Raw genomic sequence first — 25,479 nt, forward strand, 5'->3', positions numbered from 1 at the left:
TCATAATAGACATAAAATAGTTCAAAAGCACTATGCTTGGTTTTTCTTCCTGCTCTTAAAAATTAAAAAAAAAAAATCACATAGCTTCTATAAGTTCTTTTAGCCAAGATTTGCTGTTAATATACAAAGAACAGAAATATGGAGAATTTAAGACTTTTCAGATGCTCTCAGTTTGCAAATTAATACTCAAGTGCACCACATGATCACAATCACCATCACTATGTTCTGCTTAGCAAATTTCAAGAAGCAGACTTAAGGCTCCTCGTAAGACACACAATCCATACACTCCACCACTGGACCTATCCTGACATCCTGTCCCTTGCAGCAGCACTTATTGCCAGAGCCTTTGAAAATCACTCCCTCGAGTTCAGTACATACTTCAAGGATCAAAACCACCTTTTTTTTTTTTTTTTTTTTAAAAGAATTTTCCACACGCTGCTGGAAACTACAGTAATTTGTCTTCTCTGGACACAACCTCATTCTTAAGCTAACTACTCAACAATTCAAACTTTTGGGGGGCAGCTCTGCCTCAAATGGGAAAGGTTGAAAATCATAGGAGACAGGGAAGGGAGAGCTCTGGAGAGTGGGTAGGAAGACCCAGGAACATACATCTTACCAGAACACCTCGTTGCATCGATTGCACTGCACTCGTCGGGCTCTAGGCTCCTGTACCTGGATAACCATGGGGCAGTCTGCACCGGGACACAGCTGGAGCTGATAATGGCTCTGGGAACACAGCACGAGGGAAAGGCAAAGAGTCAAGAAGATCAGAAGGAGGTGGGCAACATATACCCATTCAGTTTTTGTTGGCACATGATGGGGGAAGGAAGTGTGACCATTTCATAAGATGATACTTTCTTGCATGTGTTTTAAAATCTTCTAATTGTTTTAGCTAAAGTGTACTAATATGAAAAAATTATAATAGGAATAGGTAGGGGGATCCCAAAGGTAATGTCATTACAATGCAGATTGGAACCTTCAGTTGGTTAGCTGCCTCAGAGGTAAAGTGACTTTCTCCAAGTCAAAAAGCCAGTCTGTGTAAGTACAGGACATGACTGAGATCTTCCAGGCTCCGAGGTCAGTTTTGTATCCAGTGCTCCACTTCCTCCTATCTGCTCTTCTTTCCATAATGAAAACATCAATACTGTCAAAACCAGATATGAAGCAAGTCTGTAGTGGCTTAATAAAAACTGGACAACAAAAGAACCAAAAAAAGATCTTTTAAAATTCAGCCTTAAAGAGGCCATGAATAAGAAAAAGCCCTGTTTTCTTCTTTTTTGTTTCATTTTTTAATTCAATTTTATTTTTAGTTCTGAATTACCTCATTCCCTTCTTCCTCTCCCCCACTCTCTGAGAAAGCAAGAAAAACACAACCCATTACAAATACAAAGTCTTGTAAAACAAATTTCCTACGCTGGCCACATTCAAGAAAAAAAAAAAGAAAAAAGTATGCTTCAACTTGCAAGCTGTCCTTGCGATCTCTCTGGAGGTGTTACCATGTACTTCCTTTGGAACTGCGGGTGGTTATTATGTTGTTCTGTCTTTCACAGCTGAATGTTGTTACAAAATTGCTGTTACTGTGCACAGTGGTGTTTTGGTTCAGCTCACCTCACTTTGCATCAACTCATACAAGTCTTCCCAAGATTTTCTGAAACCATCACCTCCATTATTTGTTATAGCACAACAGTATTTCATCATATTCCTATATTATAACTTGCTAGTCATTTCCCAATTAATGGGGCATCCCCTCAGTTTGTAATTCTTAGCCACCACAAAAAGAGCTGCTACAAAATTTTTGTACATATGGGTCCTTTCCCTTTCTTTGATATTTCTGGGGTAGAGACCTAGTATGAGAGAGTTGCCATGGTCAAAAGGCATGCACAGTACAATAGTTTTTTGGGCATGTTTCCAAATGGCTTTCCAGAATGGTCTGACTAGTTCATAGCTCTACCAACGGAGCACCAGTGTACCTATTTTCACACATCCCCTCCAGCATTTCCATTTTTTTCATCTCAGTCAGTCTGATGGATATGATTAACCACATGAAAAAATGGCTTTTTTGCTTGTAAATGTGACTTAGTTCTCCAGATAGCTTAGAAATGAGATCTTTGTCAGAAAAACTTTTGCAAAGATTTTTTTCCCCCAATTTCTTTCTAATTTTAGCTGCACTGATTTGTTCAAAAACTTACATTTTTTTTGCATTCAAAATCATCAGTTTTAAATTTTAGCTCTGGTTTTGTAATTTCTTGTTTGGTCACAAACTCTCCTTCTAGCCATAGATCTGACAGGAAATTTTTTCCACGTCCCAGTAACTTGCTTATAATTATCACCCTTGATGTCTAAATCATGTAACAATGTGTAGTTTATCTTGGTGTACAGCACGAGATGTTAGTCACTTTAACCCTGTTTTCCTCAGTTTCTTCAGCTGCAAGATGAGCTGGAGAAGGAAATGACAAATCACTCCAGAATCCTTGCCAACTTCTTTTTCTCTGTCTCACTAGATTTCTAGATCATTACTAGGTGTGCCACAATTGTTAGGTTTTTGCTAAAGGAGGTGTGTGTGAAATGAGTTACCTGCCTCTTTAATGGCCGCTATCTCAGCTGCAAGTCCTCCCATTGTCCTTTGTAACTCACTTAGGCTATTATAATCTATGCTGCAATCTGGTTATTGAGAAGTATTATATTACAGCATCTGTCACACACAGACACACACACACACCCCTTCTATAAAAGAAAGGACCATGTCTTGTTGTAGCTCCAGCACTGCAGTGTTCTCTGGCCACAGTAAGGACTTATTATATAGTTGCCAAATAAACAAAGATTGAAAGCAAAGGATACCCTAACTGAAAGCCAGAAAATGAACTAAAGCAATCCAGTGACTGAAAGCTTAATTGGATAAAGCACCAAGATGAAGAGCAAACGTAGGGGGAGAAAATCAAAAAGATGAACTGGGCATGTTCTAGTGCAAATAGCACAGGAGGTATGGCTTTTATTTGAGTTGTATGTCTCTGAACCTTTTCAGGATTTAGTTTCTGTTTAAAAAAAAAATGTGCCACTTGATTTTACATAAAGATTTGAGGACAAAAAGAACTGTGACTTTGCCTGTCAGGCAGGGAGAAAAAGATCATGACCCTTGTTTTACAAACAAAAACCTTGAGGTTCAAAAACATAAGTGACTTGCCCTGAGTCACCAAGTGAAAAGCAAATGACGGGTTACTTAAGTCCAGGTCTCCTTGCTCTGGGTTCAGAAAAGGTATAAATGTACCTTAAAACTGTTAACAGTTGTTATGGAAAGGTCTTTCGAATTTATGGGTACACAGAAATAAAAATATTAACAACAGATAGCAATGAGAAAGAACAATTATTCTTCTAAGAAGCACAATGATAAAAACTCTGTGCCGGCGGATACAACATGGCTTGCAGCACCCATTGCTCTGCAGCCCTGTGCTCAGAGCTCTAAAAATGTGGCAAAGGGAAATCAAAAAATGCCAAGACTTGGTAAAATAATACCTCCACATAGTCCCTGAAGAGGTAGCGCCTGTATTTGTCTTTCAACTCCTCACTAGGCAGCAAAGGAAACACAAAATCCTCTGGTGTTCTGAGAAGGCAGTCCTGAGCCATACAGGAGACTCCTAGGAAATACCAACACAGGAAAATATAGGAAAGTCAAATGTATCTTTTCCATGTAGTTTGTCTGTATTAGAGGATTAATCAGTTTTCCTGGGGAATAAATAGAAGATGAGTCATGAAGATGAACCTACTCATTTGCTACCAACCTAAGTATATTCTCGAGTCAACAACAAAAAACATAAAAGGAAACAAAATAATAACATGTTGCCATAACTGTGCAAATACAAAGTCCTCCAATATTATATATACACCAGTAAGTACTCATGCGAAAAATTCCGCAGGTGTTACAAAATCAAAAGTATTGGCCCAAATGCAGCCTACACGTTAAAATGAGAAGTCTCTGAAAGAGAAAATAAAAAATAAGGATGAATGGAAAACAAAGTAATTACAGGCAATACACATTTTAGAAAAGCCAGATGTTGGTAGGGAAAAATGGCCTGTATTTGGTTCCACTTAACTGAATTAACAATCATTATCGGAACAAACTTTTGACAATGCTATTAATTTGGTTTCAGTAACATATAAATCACATTAGAAGAGAAAGAATCAGTTACCAAGCTGCATTTACACGCTACTTTACGAGTAGCAAGAACATTCTCGTGGAGCAGCACTGACAATAAAAACATTTCAAACCATCCTTACGAACGCCACCTCGAAGACTCTTTCTAGTGCTCACATGAACAGCGTAAATCCTTAAGCTCGGCCAATGACAGGTAACTCACCAACTCCTACGCCGTCTTTTACCAGCACCGTGCAATGCTGCTCCCAACAACTTCGGCAAAACTGGTGCTGGCAAGCCAAAGACAGTAAATTTTCCTTTCGAACAAACTGCATGCACACTGCACAGTGATGGGAGGAATGTACCATTACCTGGGAAAAGGTAAGGAACTATTAGTCTACAAGACAGCTGCAGACATTTCTTACTGAAGATACACGATTAAATGCTAACGGAGCCTTGAAATTCATTATCATACAATAACAAACTAAGAGCGTTACTCCTGTCACCTTCCTAAGTGAAAACAGGAGAGAATGATTTTAGGGGAAAATCAGGATAACCAAATTATTGTTTTGGTGCCCACCAGATAGAACTGGAGAACTGTGGTTAGTCTTGGCCCCTAACTTCAAAGTAAGAGTCATTATGTCCTTCCAGGTCCTACACAAAATCGAGATTAAATCTGTAAACGTTACCCAATTCAAAGTCGTAGCTTTATGCAAGACCTTGTTGGCATCAATGGTATTAGACTTGGAAGCTTAACGTTAATAAGGGTAAGGGAACAGGGAACAAGACTTGAACAATTCCTATTTTCATTTGCCAGATTCCTCCTAATATATCACATCTTGGGTGTAGCATAGGATACCTGTCATGTTCCATTTCCTGTCTCTTTAGTTGTGAGACCCTGGGCAAGTCATCTCATTTCTTGGGCCCTTAGTTTCCTAATGGGATAGGGGAAGGGGAGGAGGACTAAGTGTCTTTTGAAATGCCCTCTAGCTCTAGTCCAAATCTATGATCTTATTAAATGAACATAACTTTACATATTGGTTTCACAAGTTTTTTTTCTTTGTATGTTTTCTCTCTCCATTTAGATTTTACACTTGAAGAGTGCACAGAGAATACCTTTTAATTCTCGTACAATTCTCCATAATAAACTGGTATAGTCTCTGCATTCAGTAAGCACTCAAATCGTCATTTGACTGAAGTCATCTTAGATGGACAGACCTCTCAGTCAATTTCAGACTTCCATATAGTTCCCAAACCAGTTTCATTTGTGCATGAGAAACTTTCTTCCTATGGGATTCAAACCCTTTCTATTCATCGAATCCTCTTCCTCCCTCTCAAAAGTTATGAGCTAGTGCTTTCCTCTAAATGTTGGTTCATGCATACTGTGACTGAGAGACAGCATCATGTAATGGGAAAAGGAGTAGATCTGGAATCATAAAACTGGAGTTTGAATTCCGTCTCTGTTACTTACTCCCTGTGCAACTCCTGGGCAAGTCACTTAACCTATTATTCTGGCCTCAGTTTCCTCAAATGAGATAGTGATGTTCTCAAAGCTCCCTTTTTAACTTTAAACCTAATAGGGTCCTATGATTCCATGACTTGGATGTAACATTCTGTCACAACCTGAAAGCAGTATTCCAGCACCACTGCACACTAATATTCATAGACTGCCGAAACAGAACCTAATACTAACTGGAAAATACTGGAGAACAAATGATCGATTTGCCATGGCTGTTTAAAATCTCACTTCAGTACACATCAAATGCTACTGGCAAAGAGTATGCCTCTTCTGCCATTCTCCAAAGCTTTCAAAATACCCTAGAAACAGAATTCCATACTCAGTTTTCAAGCTTTAATTTTTTTCAGTTTAAGGAAGAGTATGGGCTGGTCACTCTTAGCAAAAGGCAGTCCTTCCAAGGCGTATGGAAGAGTTAGCAGTTAACACAAATTTGCTGCTATTTCTCTTCCCTTTTCCACCAGTGATAAAAAGTGCTATGTGTGGCAACTGTGCCACACCCTTTCCTAGGATGTACTACTCCTTGATAGATTCATTTCATGTTTCATTTTTACATAACAGGAAGATAATCTACTTAAAACCTGAGGGCAGAGGGAAGCTAGCTCCCTCTTCCTAGGCTCCTGAGCAAACTGTGATAGAACTCTGAACTCACAAATTATCAGACACTAGTAGCAATCTTTCTGATAGTGGTCTCAACAATGACCCAAAAAAAGACATAGATCCCAAAAACGTGAAGCTCTTGTCATTTCAGTACACACACACACACACACACACACACACACACGTGCACATATACTCCTTTTATATCTATATAATGTTGCTTATTTCCTAGGATGACAGAAGAAATTATGTATTTGATTCAGTGTTAGTGCCTCATGTAACCTGGCTTTAATTCATGTATAAAAGGCATACTTAGTGAGTATCTAGGCACTACGGAGGATCCAAAAGTAGGCAAGAAACAGGATTTGTTCTCAGAAAGCACACAGTCTAATTAGGAATAGAAGACACAAAAACCCACAATGCAAGGCAACACAGAAAAGTGCTAAAACTGGAGGGTGCTATAGGAATTAAGAGGATAAGAAAAATTGCTACTAGCTGGGAGAAGGGAAAGAATCAGGGAAGGTTTGTTGCCCCTGATACAGACTTTGAAGTGTGGGTGTGATGGATTCGAGCAAAAACGGAAGAAGGAATGAAGCGATCTAGCTAGAGGGCACAACACGAGAAAGACACGGGGTGGGAGAATGCAGGGCAAGCCTCTGTATGTACAGGGAGAATGACAGTGACGGAGATATCTCCAAGAATGGCAGCAGTTCATTCCCACTTGTATGAAAAATATTTTTGTAACAAAAGATAAAGGCCTGTATTTGAAATAGGAAACATCCTTGGCATGTCTCACTCTAAACATAGCCCTATAATGCTATTCGGAGAGTCTCCAAACATTAATATTAATGTGGAAGGAAGAGCTGTGGTCCTGAAGGAAGGAGATACAGACAGTTCTCGTTTTACATAAATTCACATTACGCAAATTCAACTTCACGTAAAGAAATCAGAAATCCGCATTCCAAAAAAACACCTCTGTTACCTTTCCTGTACAGCACTGTGCTCTCTCTCTGCTCCTACCCTTCTGCCCTCTGCTCAGAGCTCCACAGCCTTCCACCCCCTCCACAAAACAAATGAACAAACAAACAAAAAACCCCACAAAACCCACCCAAAACAAACAAAAAAAACCCCAAACAAAACCCAAGTGAAAGCAGAAGAACACACATGCAAAGCAAGTGCCACCACCAGATCGGGGGTTTGGCTAAGAGAGGAGACTTTTGTCCCACTCTGCCCACCCATGTCCACCCAAATGTCTGTCTTCTGTCTGTCTGCACTTGAGTATCGAGTGTCTGTCCCTGGCATATCACCAGTCCTCTCCTGTCTGTGTACATGTTCAGCCCCCAGATGTCTTTCCCATCTCCACATGTTCTTCCTTTTGGTTCTGGAAAAGCCCCCCCTGGCTGGCCCTAGCACCAATGTGTTCCTTCTCCTGTTCTTGCCTCTCTGCCCCAATCCCCACATGTCTTTGCACTGTGCACCAGCCCTCTCACCCCAACAGGCATGCACCTCCCTTCCTGTTTCCTTCCCTCCCTTCCCCACGTCCTTGGGCAAGTGTGCATTACATAAAAATCGCTTTACGTAGAGGTCTGCGGAACGGTCCACTTACGTAAAGTGAGAACTGTCTGTACTCACATGTTTCGATGGACTGGGCTGAACTCGGGCCTCAACTAACAGCTGAGCAGAATTGGACTTGTGTCTAAAAGACAAAAAATGGGATATTTTTTAACCCTTTAGGAAAAGAAATAGGAACCCAAACATAAACAAATACCTTTCCTTTAAACAAAGGAACAGCGGGCCAAAAAACCCAAATAAAGTATCCTGGAACTACAAAGAAGAGACGAATATGTTTTTGCTTTTGTTTTCTTAACTATTTCTAGGAAAGAGTAAATTTTCCTCCCATTCCTAAACTACTGTGCTTTCAGTTGGTGTAACAAGCTTTGTTTCCCTATACACTAACCTATAATGAGATACTGTTTGTGAAGGACTTCAACATTCTGAGATAAAAATCCCATAGAAAGTTAGAGTCTCTATATTTAACAGTATGAATCCAAGTAGAGGTAGAGTCATTCCTAACATATCATTTTTGCAACTTATTTAAGTGAAGATGTCCTCTTTCAAATAGAAAATTGAGAACCATCCCCACAGAGTTACTGGTTTTATTTCCAGTTTTAGTAACTCATCACATAAGGTCAATGTGATGTATCTTCTAAAAAAAAAGTTAATATGGTATTAATATACGTTAATATGGTGTTCTTATCACAGGAAATGCCAAACGCAATGGGACAGGCACCTAGAACACCCTGAGAAATTTCAGACACTGTACTTTAAGAGGGACATTGGCTACTCAAGAGTATGTGCAAGAGGGAACTGGGAATGGTGGTTATAGTAGTATCTGGGCAGAGAGTGGGTAACTGACTCAAATCAATGCCATATGAGACCAGGTAGAAGAAACTGGTTATTTTTTGCAGGGAACAGACAAAGAAAAGACATGAGAATTGGGTTCAAATTTTGTAATGTTATCAAGTAGATTAAAAAACAAATTTCTTTTGTGTTCTCTGGAAGGCCAGACAAGAACCACTAAGGGATGAGGGGGCGGATTCTGTCCAAACATGGGGAAGAACTTTCTAGCCAACATAAGTGGAGCTGTCCAACAGTAAAAAAAAGGCTATCCCAAGAGATGAAAGTATTCCTGATTTAGGGAGAGAAGGAAACTAAGGGCATCTGATCCAGTCACTTCTCATTATAGATGAAAATAATGAGGCCCAGAAAGGCTAAATGACTTTCCCAGTAACAGATATAAAAAGACCCCAAACTTAGTGCTCTTTCTTTTGCAACAACATTTGCTTAAGTGGTGACCAAAGGGCCAGTTGCCAAAGATATTTTACTGACTGATTGACCATTAAGGTCCCTTCCAACTTTAAATTCTATGATTCTAAGTGTCTTCATTTGAAAAGCCTCCAAAGGAGGCTACTACACCTAATATTCTACCAAGAAGTGAGCATCCAGTCAGTCAGCAAGCATTTATTAAGGGCTTATTATGTGTCAGACACTACGCTAAGTGCTGAGGATATAAAGAAAGGCAAAAACATAATCCATGCTGTCAAAGAGTCCCCAGTCCAATGAAGGAGACCACATGCAAACAGCTCTGTTCAGAAAAGATATATGCAGTGTAAAAGGCTGGCCCTCCCAGAGAGTGCAGCTAGTGAGCTGAGTCTTGGAGGGACCTAAGAAAGACAGAAGGCAGAGGCAAGAGGGAAAGCATTCGTGAAAAGGAATGAAGTCAGGAGACACGAATTACATGCAAGGAACCACAATTGGCTGACGTTGCTGGAAAGTAAGGGGTGGGGGTGCGGTGCGCGGGGTGAGAAGCCTGGAAAGGGCAAGGTTATAAAGAGCTTGAAATGCTGTACAACAGGCTTTATATTGGATTCTGATGGGAACAGGCTTGACAGAACCAAGGACTGTGTAAACAGAACTTATGTCACTTGTGCTTTTAGCCTTGAACAGCAATGTTAAGTCAGTCTAGGGAAACAGTAATAGTACACATCCTTGAATGAATGTTGCAGTCACAACAAATATCGCATAAGAAGCGTATCATAGAATCACAACTTCTGTTTTGCTGTTGACTGAAGGAGGTAATCAACTTGGAACTTTATCATTTGTGACAAGACAGCTTCCATGTTTAAAGTGTCAAGCAGGTAGGGTATTAGTGGTGCACAAAACGAGGGATAAAGTTGCAATCATTTTAAGTGTGATCAAGCAGATCTTTTGAGTAGCAATTCTAGAGAGAAACACTGAAGTTTTCATGTGAGATTATTGCACTCATCTGCCATCCCTGGATCCCACATGGATACTCTGGTCACTTTATAATAAAACAGGCCCAACATTCTTGCCAGAATGGACTCTGTCTATTCTTGGGGGAAGGGGTGTTAGTTTGCATAACTGAAAAGTAAAATGCACTTCCAACAACAATTCCACACCCTGCCATTTTCCAGCAATGATTTTCTAGGTACTAAAGGAGAATGCAGTTGTTGGTGATAGCTTTGTTTTATAAAAAACAAACTTACATTTTCATTCCTTCCTTCACCCAACACTTACCTTTCCAGTATCTCTGAGACTTGCCAGTGGAAATTAACTAATACAAGTTTAGCCACTGAATGAGACACCTAGAAAGAAAGAAGGAAAGGAATCACACAAGGTGACAGCTTTCTAAGAGTACTGAATATTCCTAGATAATGTAAATTAACTTCCTGAACCCAGAAATCACATGGGCAAAGTGGGCAATGTCAATGACTGCCAAGGCTCGGTCAGCCAGACGGAAGAAAGAGAGGGTGTGGTCCAGGGGCAAAGAAGCAAGACCCAGAGTCTGATCTTCAGCTACGTTAAGCAAGAGTTTGTGAAGAGCCTACTGAACACAAGCAAGATACATGGCTCTGTTCCTAATCCTGACTGTGAGCAAGTTACCCTGGCCCTCCCTGGTCTGTAAAATTTTGCAATTTAATTAGATGACTGGTGAGTTTCCTTTTAACTAATGGTCTCTGAAGTCTGACGGAATCTCTCTTTAAAAACCTATCCATGACTTTGGGTAACTTTAAAAGATTTTATTACAAATGATAATCAAAAAAGAAAAATAGACATACAAAAATAAGCTAGGGAAAATCTTACATCAAATCTTCAGCATCTGAACTGAATGAAATAACCAAGCAAAAAAGTTATGCTTACTTTATGTCTATCTTCAAGACTATGATTCCTGTTACATACACGTTTGTATATATGTATATGCACACACACATACATATATGCACAGATACACATATATGAATGTAATGTACTTATTTGAGTTCTGCTGATCTCACTCTGCATTACTTCATACAGGTCTCTATTTCCTTGCATTTTTCATAGGTATAGTATTTTTTGTTATTTTTTAAACAGCTAACATTTAATTAGCACTTTGAGGTTCACAAAGTGCTTAACAAAGATGATTTCATTTCATCCCCACAATTCCTCTGTGATGTAGTGCAAATTATAATCCCCATTTTACAGATAAAGAACATCAGGCAGAGGGAGGCTGAGTGACTTGCGCAAGGCCCCAGAGCCACTAAGTATCTGAGAAAGCAACTGAATGAAGGTGTTACTGACGCCATGCCCAGTACCTTATCCGCTGAACTGCCTAGGTGTTTTTGAAACAGGCTGTCCTGAGAACTGACCTTGAAGTCATCTAACTAGCCCTGCTGAATGACACTGGGCAAGTCAAGGTATTCCAGGCAACTCTCTAAAAGGCTTACATTTCAGAGAAGGCGCCAACTTGCACTGAAGGAGTTTTCTCATCTAGTAGTTCCCTGTATCAATGAAATCATAGGTCCAGTCCCTACTCCCATTAATATTATCAAATTCTATTACATTAATATATCATAATTTATTTGGTCATTCTCTAATCATTAGATATACTAGATGTTTTGGTGGGAATAACTTCTGATGTGATATTTACGCACTGAAGATCAATAATCTGACTCACAGATAATAAGATGGATGATTTTTCTACAATCAGACTCAGAGCTGGGGATTTCAAAGAACCTCCAGTTCATTTTACAGATCAAGAAACTTACCTTCAAAAGAAGGCAGGAGGATTTAACCAAAATTATTTGTTTTCAGAAGTACAGTATAACAACATAGATGTAGGAACTCTAAGGAACCATCAATTTAAGAAACTTAAATGACGCAGCATAATAAATGACCACAAGGTCACCGGGGAGTTCTGGCCTTTGATGTAAAGTCTCCCCAGCTCTTCTCCAAGCCCTGTCTCGGCTGTTGCTAGTTTATATCTCACATCTCACGGACCTCACAGAGACTGCTCAGGTGCCTTCAGAAGAACCTGGGAAGGCTTGTTGTTAACTGATGCAAAGTGAAGTGAGCAGGAACAGGAACACCGTACATGGCAGCAGCCACACGGCATGACGATCAGCTGGGAATAGGTTAGCTATTCTTGGTAATACAAGAATCCAAGGCAATTCCAAAGCACTTACGATAAAAACTGCTATCCACCATCGGAAAAAGAACTGAAGGTATATGAATGCAGATGAAAGCAGACTTTTTGTATCTTTATTTTTCAGCCTGTGTTTTCTTTCACAACACAACTAATATGTAAGCATGTCTTGTACATGTATATCATATATATATATATATATGATGTTTATCAAACTGCTTGCCTTCTCAGTGAGAGGGGAGAAGGGAGGGAATTTGGAGCTCAAAATTTAAAAAAGTGAATGTTAAAAAAATTTTTGTTAAAAATTATTTTACACGTAATTGGAAAAAATAAAATATCTTTGAAAAATCTAAAAAAAGAGATAGCTCATCTCTTCTAGAGACAAAATAGTGGCTAAGAAAGTAACTTCAACGAATTATACAGCTAGAAGGACACGAATTAGGAAATCTGGGTACTTTGCTTTTGAAATTGAAAATACAATTCATCTACAAATAAGCAATAGGTGTGAACATAGAAGACAAACTTTTCACCAGCATTTGCTGAGTTGATACTTACAGCTTCTGAGAAAAGTACTTTAAAAGCCTTAAACGGTTAAAGTTAGTTACTATTACTTTTTAACATACTTACAGAAAACATGATAGTAGAATGAGGATGTGAACACAGGTCCCGCACCGCTCAATCACACAGCCACGCTTCACTACACCTTGTCTCCGGGGGCAGTGTGGGAATCGTTATTTACATTTACACTCTACATGTATGTCATGCCTCCCCTTAACATACGTATGCATGTACGATTAATGAGATAAATTACATACTAAGTACTATTAACACACCACAACGACTAGAAGTACAAACCAGGAATCCAGAGAGACTTCACACGCAGATTAGCCATCTCCGTCTGCAGGTACCAACTCTCTTTATGTAAACTTTGTATTACAAGGGAAGCCATATAGAAACATTTTTAAAACCCACCAAAATAGGGCAATGGAAGGATAGACCTACTTAAAAACTAACAGATTAGGTTAAAAACAACGACAGTAGTGGAATGGTACAAGAAAATCTGCTTCTCTCACTGTATGGAAATTCAGAACCTCAGAAGAAGTGATGGTGGTGAGGTACGTAGATGAAGATGAAGGAGGGAAAACCAGAACTGATGCTGTCGTAAATGTATCACCCAGGAATGGCCTCCAAGTCCTACTCTCCATGAGTTCACATTCTAACGAGATTAGAGACTAATGCACGTACATAAAAATTAAAAGGTAATGAGGCACAGAATATTATTAGTGGAGAAATCAGTTATGGGTTTCCATAAAGGTGGAAAGTGTCCTGAGCCTTAACGATAGCTAAGGTTTCTAAGCAGAGATGAGGAGGGATGAATCCCAAACATTTCATCTTAAGGACAGTCATGTCAGACACAGGCTGGCAAGTCAGGAAAATATCATATCCAGAGGATACTCGGGTTTCAGTCAGGCATCCAGCAGGCCTTTTAAGGCACAGCAACACAAAAGACAGCACAGCGGCACGAGTGAAGATGCTAAATCTGAAATCAGAGAACCTGGGCCTCATGCACAATTGGGCAAGTGAAGGGGCTGGAATGGATGGCATCTAGGATTGCTTCTAGCTCTAAATCAGTGATGATCTGAACCTCAGGAGATGCCTGAAGACAAGATAACAGTATAGCTAGATGCACCCAGAACTTGCGGAGTGAGTGGACCTGGCAAGCGGGAGGGAGGTCTACAGGGTATCACAATAACTCTGCCCGCATTTAGGCTATGATCAGTCTCTTTATCAATGACAGAGATGGTAAGTTATCAAACTCAGAGATGACTGAGCACTAAGTTAGATAGCTAATACAGAACCAATATCCAAAAAGATCTTAAGAAGTCAGAACATTTAAGAGAACCTAATAAGATGAAATTTAGGTTGAAAAAAAAATCAACTATACAAGATGCACGGTTAGAAATCATTTCTATTTATAGTTTTAATGTTACACCAATCAAACTATTACAGGGGTACTTTATACAACTTGATGAAATTAATTTGGAGAAATGAAAGACCTACACCTGAAGTTCCCAAATTTATTTGGCCTATTGCCCCTTTAAAAAAAAATACTCAGCACCCATCTGGAAATCTACTTTCTTTAACACTTTAACAGTTTTTTAAAAAATTTGCATCATTTCAAAAGATATCATATATATTTTAAAAATGATATATGTTAAATTTAATAATTTATTATAAATTTATTGTTTTTTCCAATTGAATTTCCAATTTCCAATTGAAATTTTGATGATGCAATACTGCATCATGTAACTAAACAAGGCATATTCCTGCCAATGCATGTTGGACTTCCCAACAACATGCAACAGGCTCACCTGCCAACACTTGCTTGTTAAGACCTAGCAGTGAACTTGACCACTGATCAGTTATAATCTGTATTTTATGTGTTTATTTGGAAAATAAAGTAATCATTATGACTGTACCTCTGTTACACAACAGATGAAATATGTATGAATTGTTTTTCAAAATTTTCTCCTCTTTTATGCTCCCACTGACCCCTTATTTTTATTCAATGCCCCCCCCCAACTGCACCCAAGGCTACTACCACTCCCTGGATCCTTACAGTGCCCCCTAGGGAGTGGTATCACCCACTTTGGGAAACTCCAGGAACAGTTCCTGAATCCTAGACTATCAAGGGAAATAATAAGAGCTAAGGTTGAAGGGATAATAGCACTTCCAGAACTCAAATTATATTAAAAATCAGCAGTCATCAAAACCACTTGGTACTGGTTAAAAAATAGAGAAGTAGCTCAATGGAATACATTAGACAAGGAAGAATCAGAAATAACAAAACTCAATAAACCAGAATTTGATAAACCCAAAGTAAACATAAATTACATAGGAAAGAATCACCTATTTGATAAAGAATTCTGGGAAGTTCTTTATCTCTCATCATATGTAAACTTTCTCCTATGGATAGGAGATGTATTCTTAAACAAATAAGTGATGAATTATCAAATAGGTTATAAGGTTACTTTGACTACATGCAACTGAAAAGCTTGTATAAACATAAAATGCATTTAGGTCACAAAAAGTAGCAGTGAAATAAAAAAAAAAAATTTAAACCAAATCTACGAAAAGGGTTTGCTCTCCAATATAAGTGTCTAACTAGCAGGTACAGATAAGACCAAAAGCCATTATCCAAGTAATGAAATGATGTGTGAGGTGAACATTCTGTTTGTCCCTAACTAAAAGAGAATTTGTGGTTCAGTCATTTCAATCATGTCCAACTCTTTGTGACTCCATTATCTGTACCAAGATAATGACTGCCACTTTCCTCTCCAGATCATTTTACAGATGAGGAAACTGAGGCAAACAGGGTTAAGTGACTTGCCCAGGGTAACATAATTGTCTGAGGTTAGATTTGAACTAAGAAAAATGAATCTGATTGACTCCAGACCCAGGACTCTATCCACTGAGCAACCTGCTACTAACAATTGTATAAAAGAATGTTCCAAATCACTGATAAGATGCAAAGCAAAACATTGAGATTTCACTTCACACTCAGCAGACTGGCAAAGATGATAAATGATGGGAATAATCAGTGTTGGAGAGGTTTGTGAGAAGGCAGGAACATCAGTGCAATGTTAGTGAACTATGATTTAGTAAAACAATCATGAAAAGCAATTTTGGATTACACAAATAAAGTGTCTAAAATATCCATAGTTTTTGATCCAGAGAACATACAACTAAACTTATGGTGGAAGGATTTTTTTAATTAAAATAAAAAGGAAGTCCATATGTGCATATGTATGCATACACCACTCCCCACGCTCACCAGTATATTTATAGTGGCTTTTTCTGTGGTAGCAAAGAACTAGAAAGTAGAAGCTCATTAACTGGATAATAGCTAAACAAACTCTGGTACATGAATGTAATGAAATACTAAATGTTCTGTAAGAAATGATGAACATGAATACAGATAAATGTGGAAAGATCTACATGAACTTGACAAGGGTTAGAAAGGGGAGAAGGTGAGATCCTCTCCCAAAGACCAGAGTATAGGGGCAGGTTGCCGAGAATGAATTCAAGGACTGAAGCGTTCTTGAAGTCAAGGTGGTGAAGATTTCTTGTTATGCCTTTCAGCAGGTTCTTAGGGAACCTGCAACCTTAGAGGGGTACAGTTAAAGTTTTTATAGGATATTCTATAGTAACACATGTGCCAAGTAAGCTAACTAGGTGATTCAGGGCAGAATTAGGGAGTGGTTAAGGTGTGGTTAGTTCTTAAAGGAACATGCACTTGTAGTATCTACTGAAAAAGTATTTTGCCCAGAGTTCATCGGGAGATAGCCCAAGGGGGTGTTACGTGGAGGTATGGTTTTAGACATAAAATGTCACTAAGTTAACTAATGGTCAGGGCTGCCTGAGAAATACCCAGCTACTCCTGTCAATGTCTTGTGCATCCATATGCCTAAGCCCTAGTACACATATTGGTCAGTGAGCAGTAAATACACAGAAAGTTCAGCCAGTACACAGCTGGTTCAAACTAATAAATTCTACAGGTGCAGCTAATTACTGTATCAGAAAGAGTTCTAGGGCAGGCTGTCCTTGGGCTGGGGAGAAACTGCCTGCGACAGTGTTTTGAGCCTGGAGAGAAATGTGATTTTGGAATTGGGGTCCAAGCAGAGGTGGGACCCAAGCACCCTGTCAAGCCGATGCAGAGTAAAGCAAGCAGAGTGAAGAAAACAACATACGGGACTATAAAAATGTAACTGGAGGAGCTGCCACAAAACAATCGAAAGTGAATGTTGCAAAATTAAAAAGAACAAGTTTGGCCCCAAAGAAGGGATATGAAAAGAAATGTCTCCAAACTTTGCAGAGTTGAGTATCCCACAGTTGTGAAACGTTGCATATATTTTCAGAAATTTTTCCCCCAATAGATTGACTGGTTTTGCTCATTTTTTCTTTGTCCTCTTTTCCTCTAAAGAAAATGTTCTTTGTTATATTGGGGAGGGGAGATAAAAAAATCAATTCTTATGGAGAAAAGGTGTTTAAGTAGACTCCTAATACGATCGAACAGTGTGATGTGACAATGAATGCAATCTTAGGATGGATTAACGGAAGCGTAGTGCTCACTGTTCTCTGCCCTGGTCAGATCACATCTGGAGGTGCTAAGTATTGTGTTACGGGTTCAGGAGGATGACCAGGATGGCAAAGGGACTTTAAGTCATGCCAGCTGAGGATGCTTGAGGAGCTGGAGAAATGAACAAGAGGGTTAACACAACAGTTGTTTTCAAATCTGAGGAATTTTCATTAAAGAGAAATCAGACTTTTTCTCCTTGGCCTCCAAAAGAAGAAGAGGAGCCAGAAGGGAGAGTCCCCCAGAGGCTGATTTGGCTCAGTGTGAGGTAAGCCTCTCCAAACAGCCGGAGCTGTCCAGAAGGGGAACATGCTGCTTCAGGAAGGTAGGACTTTCATGACCACTTCTCACGAACATTTCCAAAGGGATGTATGCTTCTGATCCAGGTTAGACTAGATGACACTTAAAGTCTTTTCCAGCTTTGGGATTCTGCATTAAGATCATTCAAAACAAAGCTTCAAAATTTTTAATTTTCCAGTATATCTGAAGAGATTTCAATTACAGGGGTCAATGAGAAGCCCGTTATCTCAAGCACCACTTAAAGTCACTTTAGGAAACAGTGAGATTCAAGTGGGCTGGCCACAGAACTATGAAGCAGAGGCCCCTCAGCCCCTGCACCCTGGGCCTCGATAAGGAGCGATCTCTGAAACTGATGACCTCATCACCTCATTTCCCTTCACACACTGGTTTTACATTATAAAAATCCCTCCGCCTCTTCTGACTAGGCATCCTCCCCTCTCCCTTGGGGGGCGTGCCTTACCTGGGGTCTCCCTTGAGCTGTTTGGTCTGTATGTTACCCTTCATAAGCACCTTTGCTTGATTTGGAGACTACCAGAGCTAATTCTTTCAGGACAACCTTACACCCCAACAGTTCTGGTGCCCTGAACCTCATCCTACCTACTTAATATTCAAGTCTAACAGGAGATCACATGATCTTTGTGTTGATTTTGGCACTCCAGAAAATATACCCTAAAATATGCCCTATATTCTGAACCCTAACACCCGGCCATCATAAAACTGCTACAGTTGAGACTGATGAGGTTTATTTTAGCTCCAGAGCTGACAGATCTCCACCCAGACAAAATATTATTTACACCTCATGCTATTCACAAATATAATGCCTGGATCTGAAATAAATACGGTCATTTAAAACCAGAGGCTGACATTCAAGTTGGAAAAACAGAACTCTGAGGATATAGAAGTGACGTTGGTTGGACTGGAAGTTCACAGCAAAAGCATGCAGTGTGGAATTATTCCTAAGAAGTCAAATACACAGTTTTTTTCCCCCTTCTACAGGTCAAATCCTGAAGTAGTATGGCTCACAGGAAGAAGGTGATAAGGCAGGACAGGTAAAGGAAGCAAGGAATGTCTGAATGAGAATCTTGTGGCAATAACTAGTTCAGCCACATACGTAAAGGAACATTAGGCAGGAGCTGATTTCTGTTTTCCTAGAAAAGGTGCCTTCAGAAGCTTTGTAGAGCAACTCAATTTTGGTTATCATATTACCTAAAAATCTTAACATACTCATAGTCCAGAGACAGTAAATCCCTCTTTAGATAAGAAGAATCTGAAAACAGAAGGAACAGAACTTTTGCCTGATTCTGCATTCTGTAAAGTTTTTCATAAGAATAGTGATTTATAATGAAATCTCAACAATGAAGTTTACTAAGATCAAAGCTAGGAAAATGCATCTGTGGTGATCAGTAGTTCAGACACATAAGACTGATGTTTGGACAAATAACATTTCAAAGCCTTCAGTATAAAGAAACTTTTATTAAAGCAATATACCTCAAAGTACTTCATATTAATCCTGCAAGTATAAAAAAATACATTTATTCATGTCTTTTTTTTTAGCTTTTACTTCTGGTAATGCTCAGGAATTACATACATATTCAGAGTTTATGACAACCACAAGGAATTCTGAGACTCAAAAAGCCAGCCATCATAGGAGAGACGGCCTGGATGGGGACCTGACTACATGATCCTTTTCCCAGTGTATAACCCCAGTCATCTGTCCTGAACCTGATTTCCTCCTTTTCTCATCATTTGCCAAGCTACCGTACCACCAAACGCCAGATCCCTAGGCAGATGAAAATCAATTTCAACATCCTTCTTGAGTATTTGCAACTAATTAAGACATTATCCCCATACAAAGTTCAGTAGTCAAGAACACTAGGGATTTAAAAGCCAACCTTTTCTACTACAGTGAACAGAAACAAAGATTCTTAAGAATCTCAGAAGCCTAGAAAAAGAATATTTCTAAATCTTTAATGCAGTTCAACCAGTGTTTATAGGCCTGTTATACATACAGATCCTGCTAGGAAGTCCCTGCACGAGGGGAGCTCACATTCTAAAGGAGACGTAATCTATACAAAAGGAAAAACAACTACAAAACATGTACACTGAAATGTGATTTTAGGAAGGGCAAAACATCAGCTGTGTTTCTGGGCTCACGGAATTCTGGATCTCAGAGAGTGAGCGTGACAACGCTCAAACTTTGTCTGTAACCTATTATAAAGAACCATCTCTGTCTACCGATTTAAAGCCTTAGTGACAGAAGCAGCGAATCAAGAATCAAAGGCACAGAGTTCTGTTTCTGGCTCTGTTTCAACATGCTTCGTGACCACACAAGGTAGTTCTCTCTGTGTTACTTTTTTTTCCCTTTGTGGGACAGAACCTGGCAGTGGATATATTTAAAACTTTTACGCTCTCGGGATGAAAGTACCAGGCAAATACCAGTAATTATAAAGGTGAAATTGCTGCGTGTAAAGGAGCTATCTTTATACAACTGAATCAGATGGTCTAGCTGTGTATTTTATTCATTAGGTTCAATGTGCAACATCTCCCCACACTCCCCCACATATACTCATCAAATCCCTATGTAGTTCTGTCCCAGATCAGTATGTCCAGTCCTACCCTCATCTGGCATCCTTCATCATCATCAGATATATTCTGGCTTGTAATATAGCTAATATGGTCATATCATACTGCTGCTTCACTTCTGTGTGCCATCTCCCCTACTGGATTCCTTATGTCAAGAACTTCTGTCTTATACTTCTTCCATCTCCCCAACAGTACCCAGCATTCTACCTTACATGGAATAGCTCAGATAATGTGCGCTGGATCATCACAGGAATAAAGGTGTTTCTGGACCTGGGCCCATCATGGATCTCATTAGAGTACGGTATTCAAATCATGCTTTTCAGAGAGAATGCACAATTGAGTAGTGACTCTGAAAGCCATGAAATTTCTGAACAGGTTATGACTTTCATTCAGAGAGGAGTGAAGGCTGTCAGCTTCAACCATTTCCTTTAAGTCCTTTAGGGTGCCCTGGCTAAGGGAAAGGGCTTCAAACTTGAAAAAGCCCATGGAGCTACTTGGTGAGCATAATTCACCACTGCCATATGAAAGGAATGTGAAAAGGCTCCATTTTCCCCAAAAGTTTACTGAAATTACAAACTATATGTTCATAACCATGGGAGACACGGATGGGAATTTGAAATTCTTAGTGAGTCAATGAGGCCATTCAATAACTGAATATATCACATTTTAGGGTCTGATTGATAAATGTGAAAAAGTACCACAAAACACATTCTGTTAGCGTACATGGCTTAACCAGACAAATGTAAGAAGGTAGCTTGTTCTATATCTACATTAGCCCAGAAAAGTCACCTCCCTTAGAGATTTTACAACCAAACATGTTACTGCAAATCCTCTACAATTGGAACTAATTACAGAACCACGAATTCCAAATCATACTTTTTCCCCAGGACCTAACACAGCGCTTTACATATGGCTAACTGCTTAATATTCACTAAACTAAACTGAATTCTTCTCAGGTGAAAAGCAGCTCCCCTAGCGATGGGAATGAGATCTGAACCCCTAAAAGGAAAACACCATGTCTTTGAAAGCAATCCAGTCCCTGAATTTTCCAATGCATTTCAGTAGCCCAGATTACTAGTGCCCCTGCCCAAGGCATCTGACCCATCTCAGTCCCCCTGGACTACTTAATTAGCTTACTTGACACTCCTAAATCCCATCTGGACCCCTTTCTCAGTTACCCCCCCCCCCCAGGCTACTTGCCCCTCCTAGGTAATATCCAAGTCTTCCGAGTCTTTCTGTAAAAAATATTCATCTCATCCTCATTAAATTACACAGATTCCTTAATATCCGGCCAGCTTCTATGGGTGACACAATAAACCCTATCTCTGAATGAAAGAAGGCCTGAGTGGTTAGAATTCTTTCAAGGCAGACACCCCATCCTATACCTGTACATTCTGGGACTCCTATCACCCCCAAACTGCAATGCTACACAAAGTCTAGTGCATAGGAATATATAGATACTTATACATCTTCCTACCTATATAAAATATCTTATCCAGATGTAGACATAACTATCATTATAGGATATCTATCTTAACTACAGCCAGCTATAGAGATTCAGCTCTCTAGATAGATCTCTGTACAGGTACACATCTCTGCATCAAGCAGTACCTTGGGATACAGCAGGCCCTTAGTACACATTGACTTGATTAGGAAAGACTGGTGCCAGACGTTACACCGGTTTTCCTTCCACTGGTTATATCTTTCAAGTACATCATAGTAATACTAGAAAACTGAGGGAGTAATATGTTTCTTTGAAAACAGTGAAATTCTCTTTCCAGCCACGGTCATCGGACCTCAACCACTGCTGCTGTTGTGCAGCTCTGCTGCTTCTAGAGCCCCAGTGAAGCACTGCTAGAAGTCTGGAGTCAGACTTATAACCCGAATAAATTTGTGTGTCAAATTATCTTGGTCTCAAGAATTTTTACTTAATTTTTTCCCTTCCCCTTTCAAAAGTAACATTTCCAGACTTAGCTTTTCTGAGGTTATTTCTACATTTCTAAGCAGGCTATAATATGTTAATAAAGTGATTTTCAAACTGTAAAATCCTAACTCCACCTAAGGCTTAGGTGCAAAATTTTCTGCTTCAAGTAGCCTAAGGCAGAAGTTTTGTTTCGTTTTCCAATTAAAGCAGAAGGAAATTTAAAGCCAGCCATGTTGGATCTTTCAGTTCATCATTCCTTTTACTCACTTAAGTCATTAGAACATTTACCCCATGAAACATTCAACGTTAAGTGCTAAAAAAGAAAAATGGAAGAAGATGCAGTCCCTGCAGCTCAACACCTAGTCACTCTTCCTGTTCACCCAAATGATGAACTAATGGACGTTTTTTAAACTCAGAGAATGTAGGCTGTTTTAATCAATAATACGACTATTTAAAGACGGCAAAATGGATTGCTTCCATTATGGCTATTAGCCTACTGCAGGTAGTTTGAGTCAATCTGTCATGTTTTTCAGGAAAAAAACTGATAACAGCCTTGCAAATAGATTTTTAAAAAAATGTGTCTGCCCACCAAACTTGTCAGCAGCCCGTCCCACACTTACCAATGTCATAGTGATGAAACATCTGATGGCAGTGAGCATCAGTGGCCTGAAAAAATACAGGTGGTAGTTTCAATTTTTATTAAAAATTCTTACTTGCTAAATGCCTGAATTCTTCTAAGGCTACATTTTTTTCATCCCCTGTCCTGCATTATTGCTATGTAATAGTAATGCTGTGTAAAGCTTCCTGGTTTAACTAGTAATCAGAGATCAATTTCTGAGATGAACTGTGGTTGATGAGGAAGCAGTGTTGAGCTGGAGTCTAGGGTATGCAGCAAAGAGCTGGAGGACAAGATTAAACTGAAGATTCTAAGTAAGTTCCTTGTCTGTAAAATGAAGGGGTTGTACTATAAGGCCTTCTAAGGTCTCTTCTAGCTCTAACATTATGATCCAATGAGTAGGAACAAGGATTTGAACTGAGGGAAAGATGTTGAAAAGAAGATGTCTACTGGTGTGATCTAAGAGCATGGGTCAAAATTGAGAGAACTGAGAATTAAGGAAAGCAAGGGAATTGTTTTGCAGTGGAAAGATCAGAAAGGCGGTAGAACAAAAAAGGGAAAGGCCAAGTCTGAGACACAGATGAAGGAGATAGGGTGGTAGGAAGATGACAGAAAGTTGTGGAGGGCGGTAAGCCATGGGTGCCCCTCTCTAACAAGTAACACATGATTTGATGAAGGCTTTATTAGTGGAGAGGTCACACAGAATTTGTAAACTATTAAGTATAATACATTCAACCTTTGGATAAAAGAACCAAACTGAGCACACAAATCACAACTCTGTCCTTTCCTTTCTAGCACCACTGTAAGAAAGGATGGGAGGACACTGGAGTGGAATTCACACTTGCTGTGAATCCCAGTTAAAGAATTCACTACCACACATGCATTTTCTACACGCTGTAGATAAGATACTGAAAAAGAATTTGAACATTTCCAAAGTGGGACACAGTCCTGAAAACAGCTGTGACCTTATACGATTAAGTTCAGCACAAAACATAATACTCAACACAATGCTATTTATTCAGAGTGAAATAGGAGATCACAAAAAATAATCTTTCCTTAGCTATAAAGGGGATCATCTCCCAAAGATCGAAGTATTCTACTAATTCATTATCATTCCAATCCCCTTTGGGAAATTCCTAACCCAAAAGCAAGCTCCTTCTCAATTCCAACAGGAGGCATTCTAGAGAAACAGGTTGATGATCTTTCTAATAATATGGGGGGAAGGGGGGCAGTATAAGGAAGAAATTTACTTTTATTTAAACAAAAAGGCTCTCTCTGAAAAAGTTCTGTGCCACATTAAAGATATTTGCATTATTTCCATAATGTACAAAATAGTTCACTACTAACAAGTTTTGGAAATTTCTATAGAATTTTAAGGTTTATAAAAATATTAAGAAGTGAAAACATCACTCATTAACTCAAGCCATAAGAAAGGCTGCACAGCAAGCACTGGTGGGGCAGGAACCCAAGTCTTCTGGTTACAAGTTCACGCCTCGTACTTAGATATTCTGCGCTGCAAGCAGAACTGCCATGAAAACTTAGCATTTAAAGCTGTGTCTATATTCCTGGCTGAGAGGGTAAAACATTCAAATTGTCGCTGCTGTGGACAGCAACAAAGATGCAGATGACAAAAAAGAGGGTGCCCAGGCCGTAGACAAAGCACTCTGTGGGCAGCAGAAGGCTCTTGCAGAAGTTGGGGAACAGCAGCAGCCAGAGTCACAAAGGCCTAACTTGCTAATCATGTACATTCACTCAGAAGTTGTTACAGGAAGCAATACCAGGACAGAGAGGAAATATTTTGGTCAAACTCTTTCCCGCCTATGGAAATTCACATTAACTGCTTAAAAATATGTGGTCCATGAAGAGAGGAGAACACAGGCAGCTTCTGCCCTTGAGCTAGTTTACCCACAAGTTAACATAACTGATTAACTGCATATTTAGGGATCATTATTAAGAGAAATGGAACTCAAGTTTCCTTATAAAACTGCAAATAGCAGTGTTAGAACCTAGGAGAACTTTTTCTGCCCAGAAGATATTTTGTATCATCTACTGATAACCTTTATGTATCTAAAAATTTAAAGCAATTCAAAAGAAAATTTCAAAGAATGGCTCTTCTGTTGAAGTCTATCACTTTTCCTTTTAAATGCTAAGGTTCAGAAACATGAGCTGGATGACACACACCAGATGGGGATAAATGCAACTGAATTTCATCAGATGTTCTCTAATCAGGATCCCTTCCTGTTGGAAAGGGAATTTGTATTAGATTACAGAGAGTAAGAGGAGGGAGGGCAGGAAGGTGCACTAGGGATATCTGAAAACAGCCAATGAGAGACTGACATCTCAGGTATTTTTTACATCTTGAAGGGGGAAGGAATGAAATCAGAGAAAGATTTCCATCCCTTAAGTGCCACTACTATCACACCTCTCTAAAGGTGCGAAACCTATTTAACATGTATATGTGTACACATATGTATCTATATCTACCTCAGATATCTTAAACCAAAGCACACCAGAGTTATCTAAGGTCTGCTGTTGCTGAGGTGGCATTCCTCTCTGCCATAAAGTTTAGCAACAACAAGACTACTCCAGCTCACGCCGTGATATCTACCAGAGAATGGAGAACTGTTCCGCGCCATTCTTTCTCTTCAACAAGACTGTAGCTCACTGAACAAATATTTGCACATAAGATCC

General features: G+C 39.4%; 1 protein-coding gene across 1 annotated transcript in view; it reads right to left on the reverse strand.

Moving 5' to 3' along the window:
• The window catches only part of ARIH2 (ariadne RBR E3 ubiquitin protein ligase 2), a 57,738-nt gene that overhangs the window by 11,261 nt on the left and 20,998 nt on the right, over positions 1 to 25,479 (reverse strand). The window contains exons 4-8 of the mRNA XM_072651697.1: positions 10,344 to 10,411; positions 7,878 to 7,941; positions 4,353 to 4,500; positions 3,511 to 3,632; positions 617 to 726 (exon numbers count right to left, since the gene is read on the reverse strand). Coding sequence (XP_072507798.1) covers positions 617 to 726; positions 3,511 to 3,632; positions 4,353 to 4,500; positions 7,878 to 7,941; positions 10,344 to 10,411 — 512 coding nt within the window. The remainder of the gene's footprint in view (positions 1 to 616; positions 727 to 3,510; positions 3,633 to 4,352; positions 4,501 to 7,877; positions 7,942 to 10,343; positions 10,412 to 25,479) is intronic.

This window comes from Notamacropus eugenii, chromosome 1, assembly GCF_028372415.1.
Source record: "Notamacropus eugenii isolate mMacEug1 chromosome 1, mMacEug1.pri_v2, whole genome shotgun sequence".
In the NCBI taxonomy this organism is placed as follows: domain Eukaryota; kingdom Metazoa; phylum Chordata; class Mammalia; order Diprotodontia; family Macropodidae; genus Notamacropus; species Notamacropus eugenii.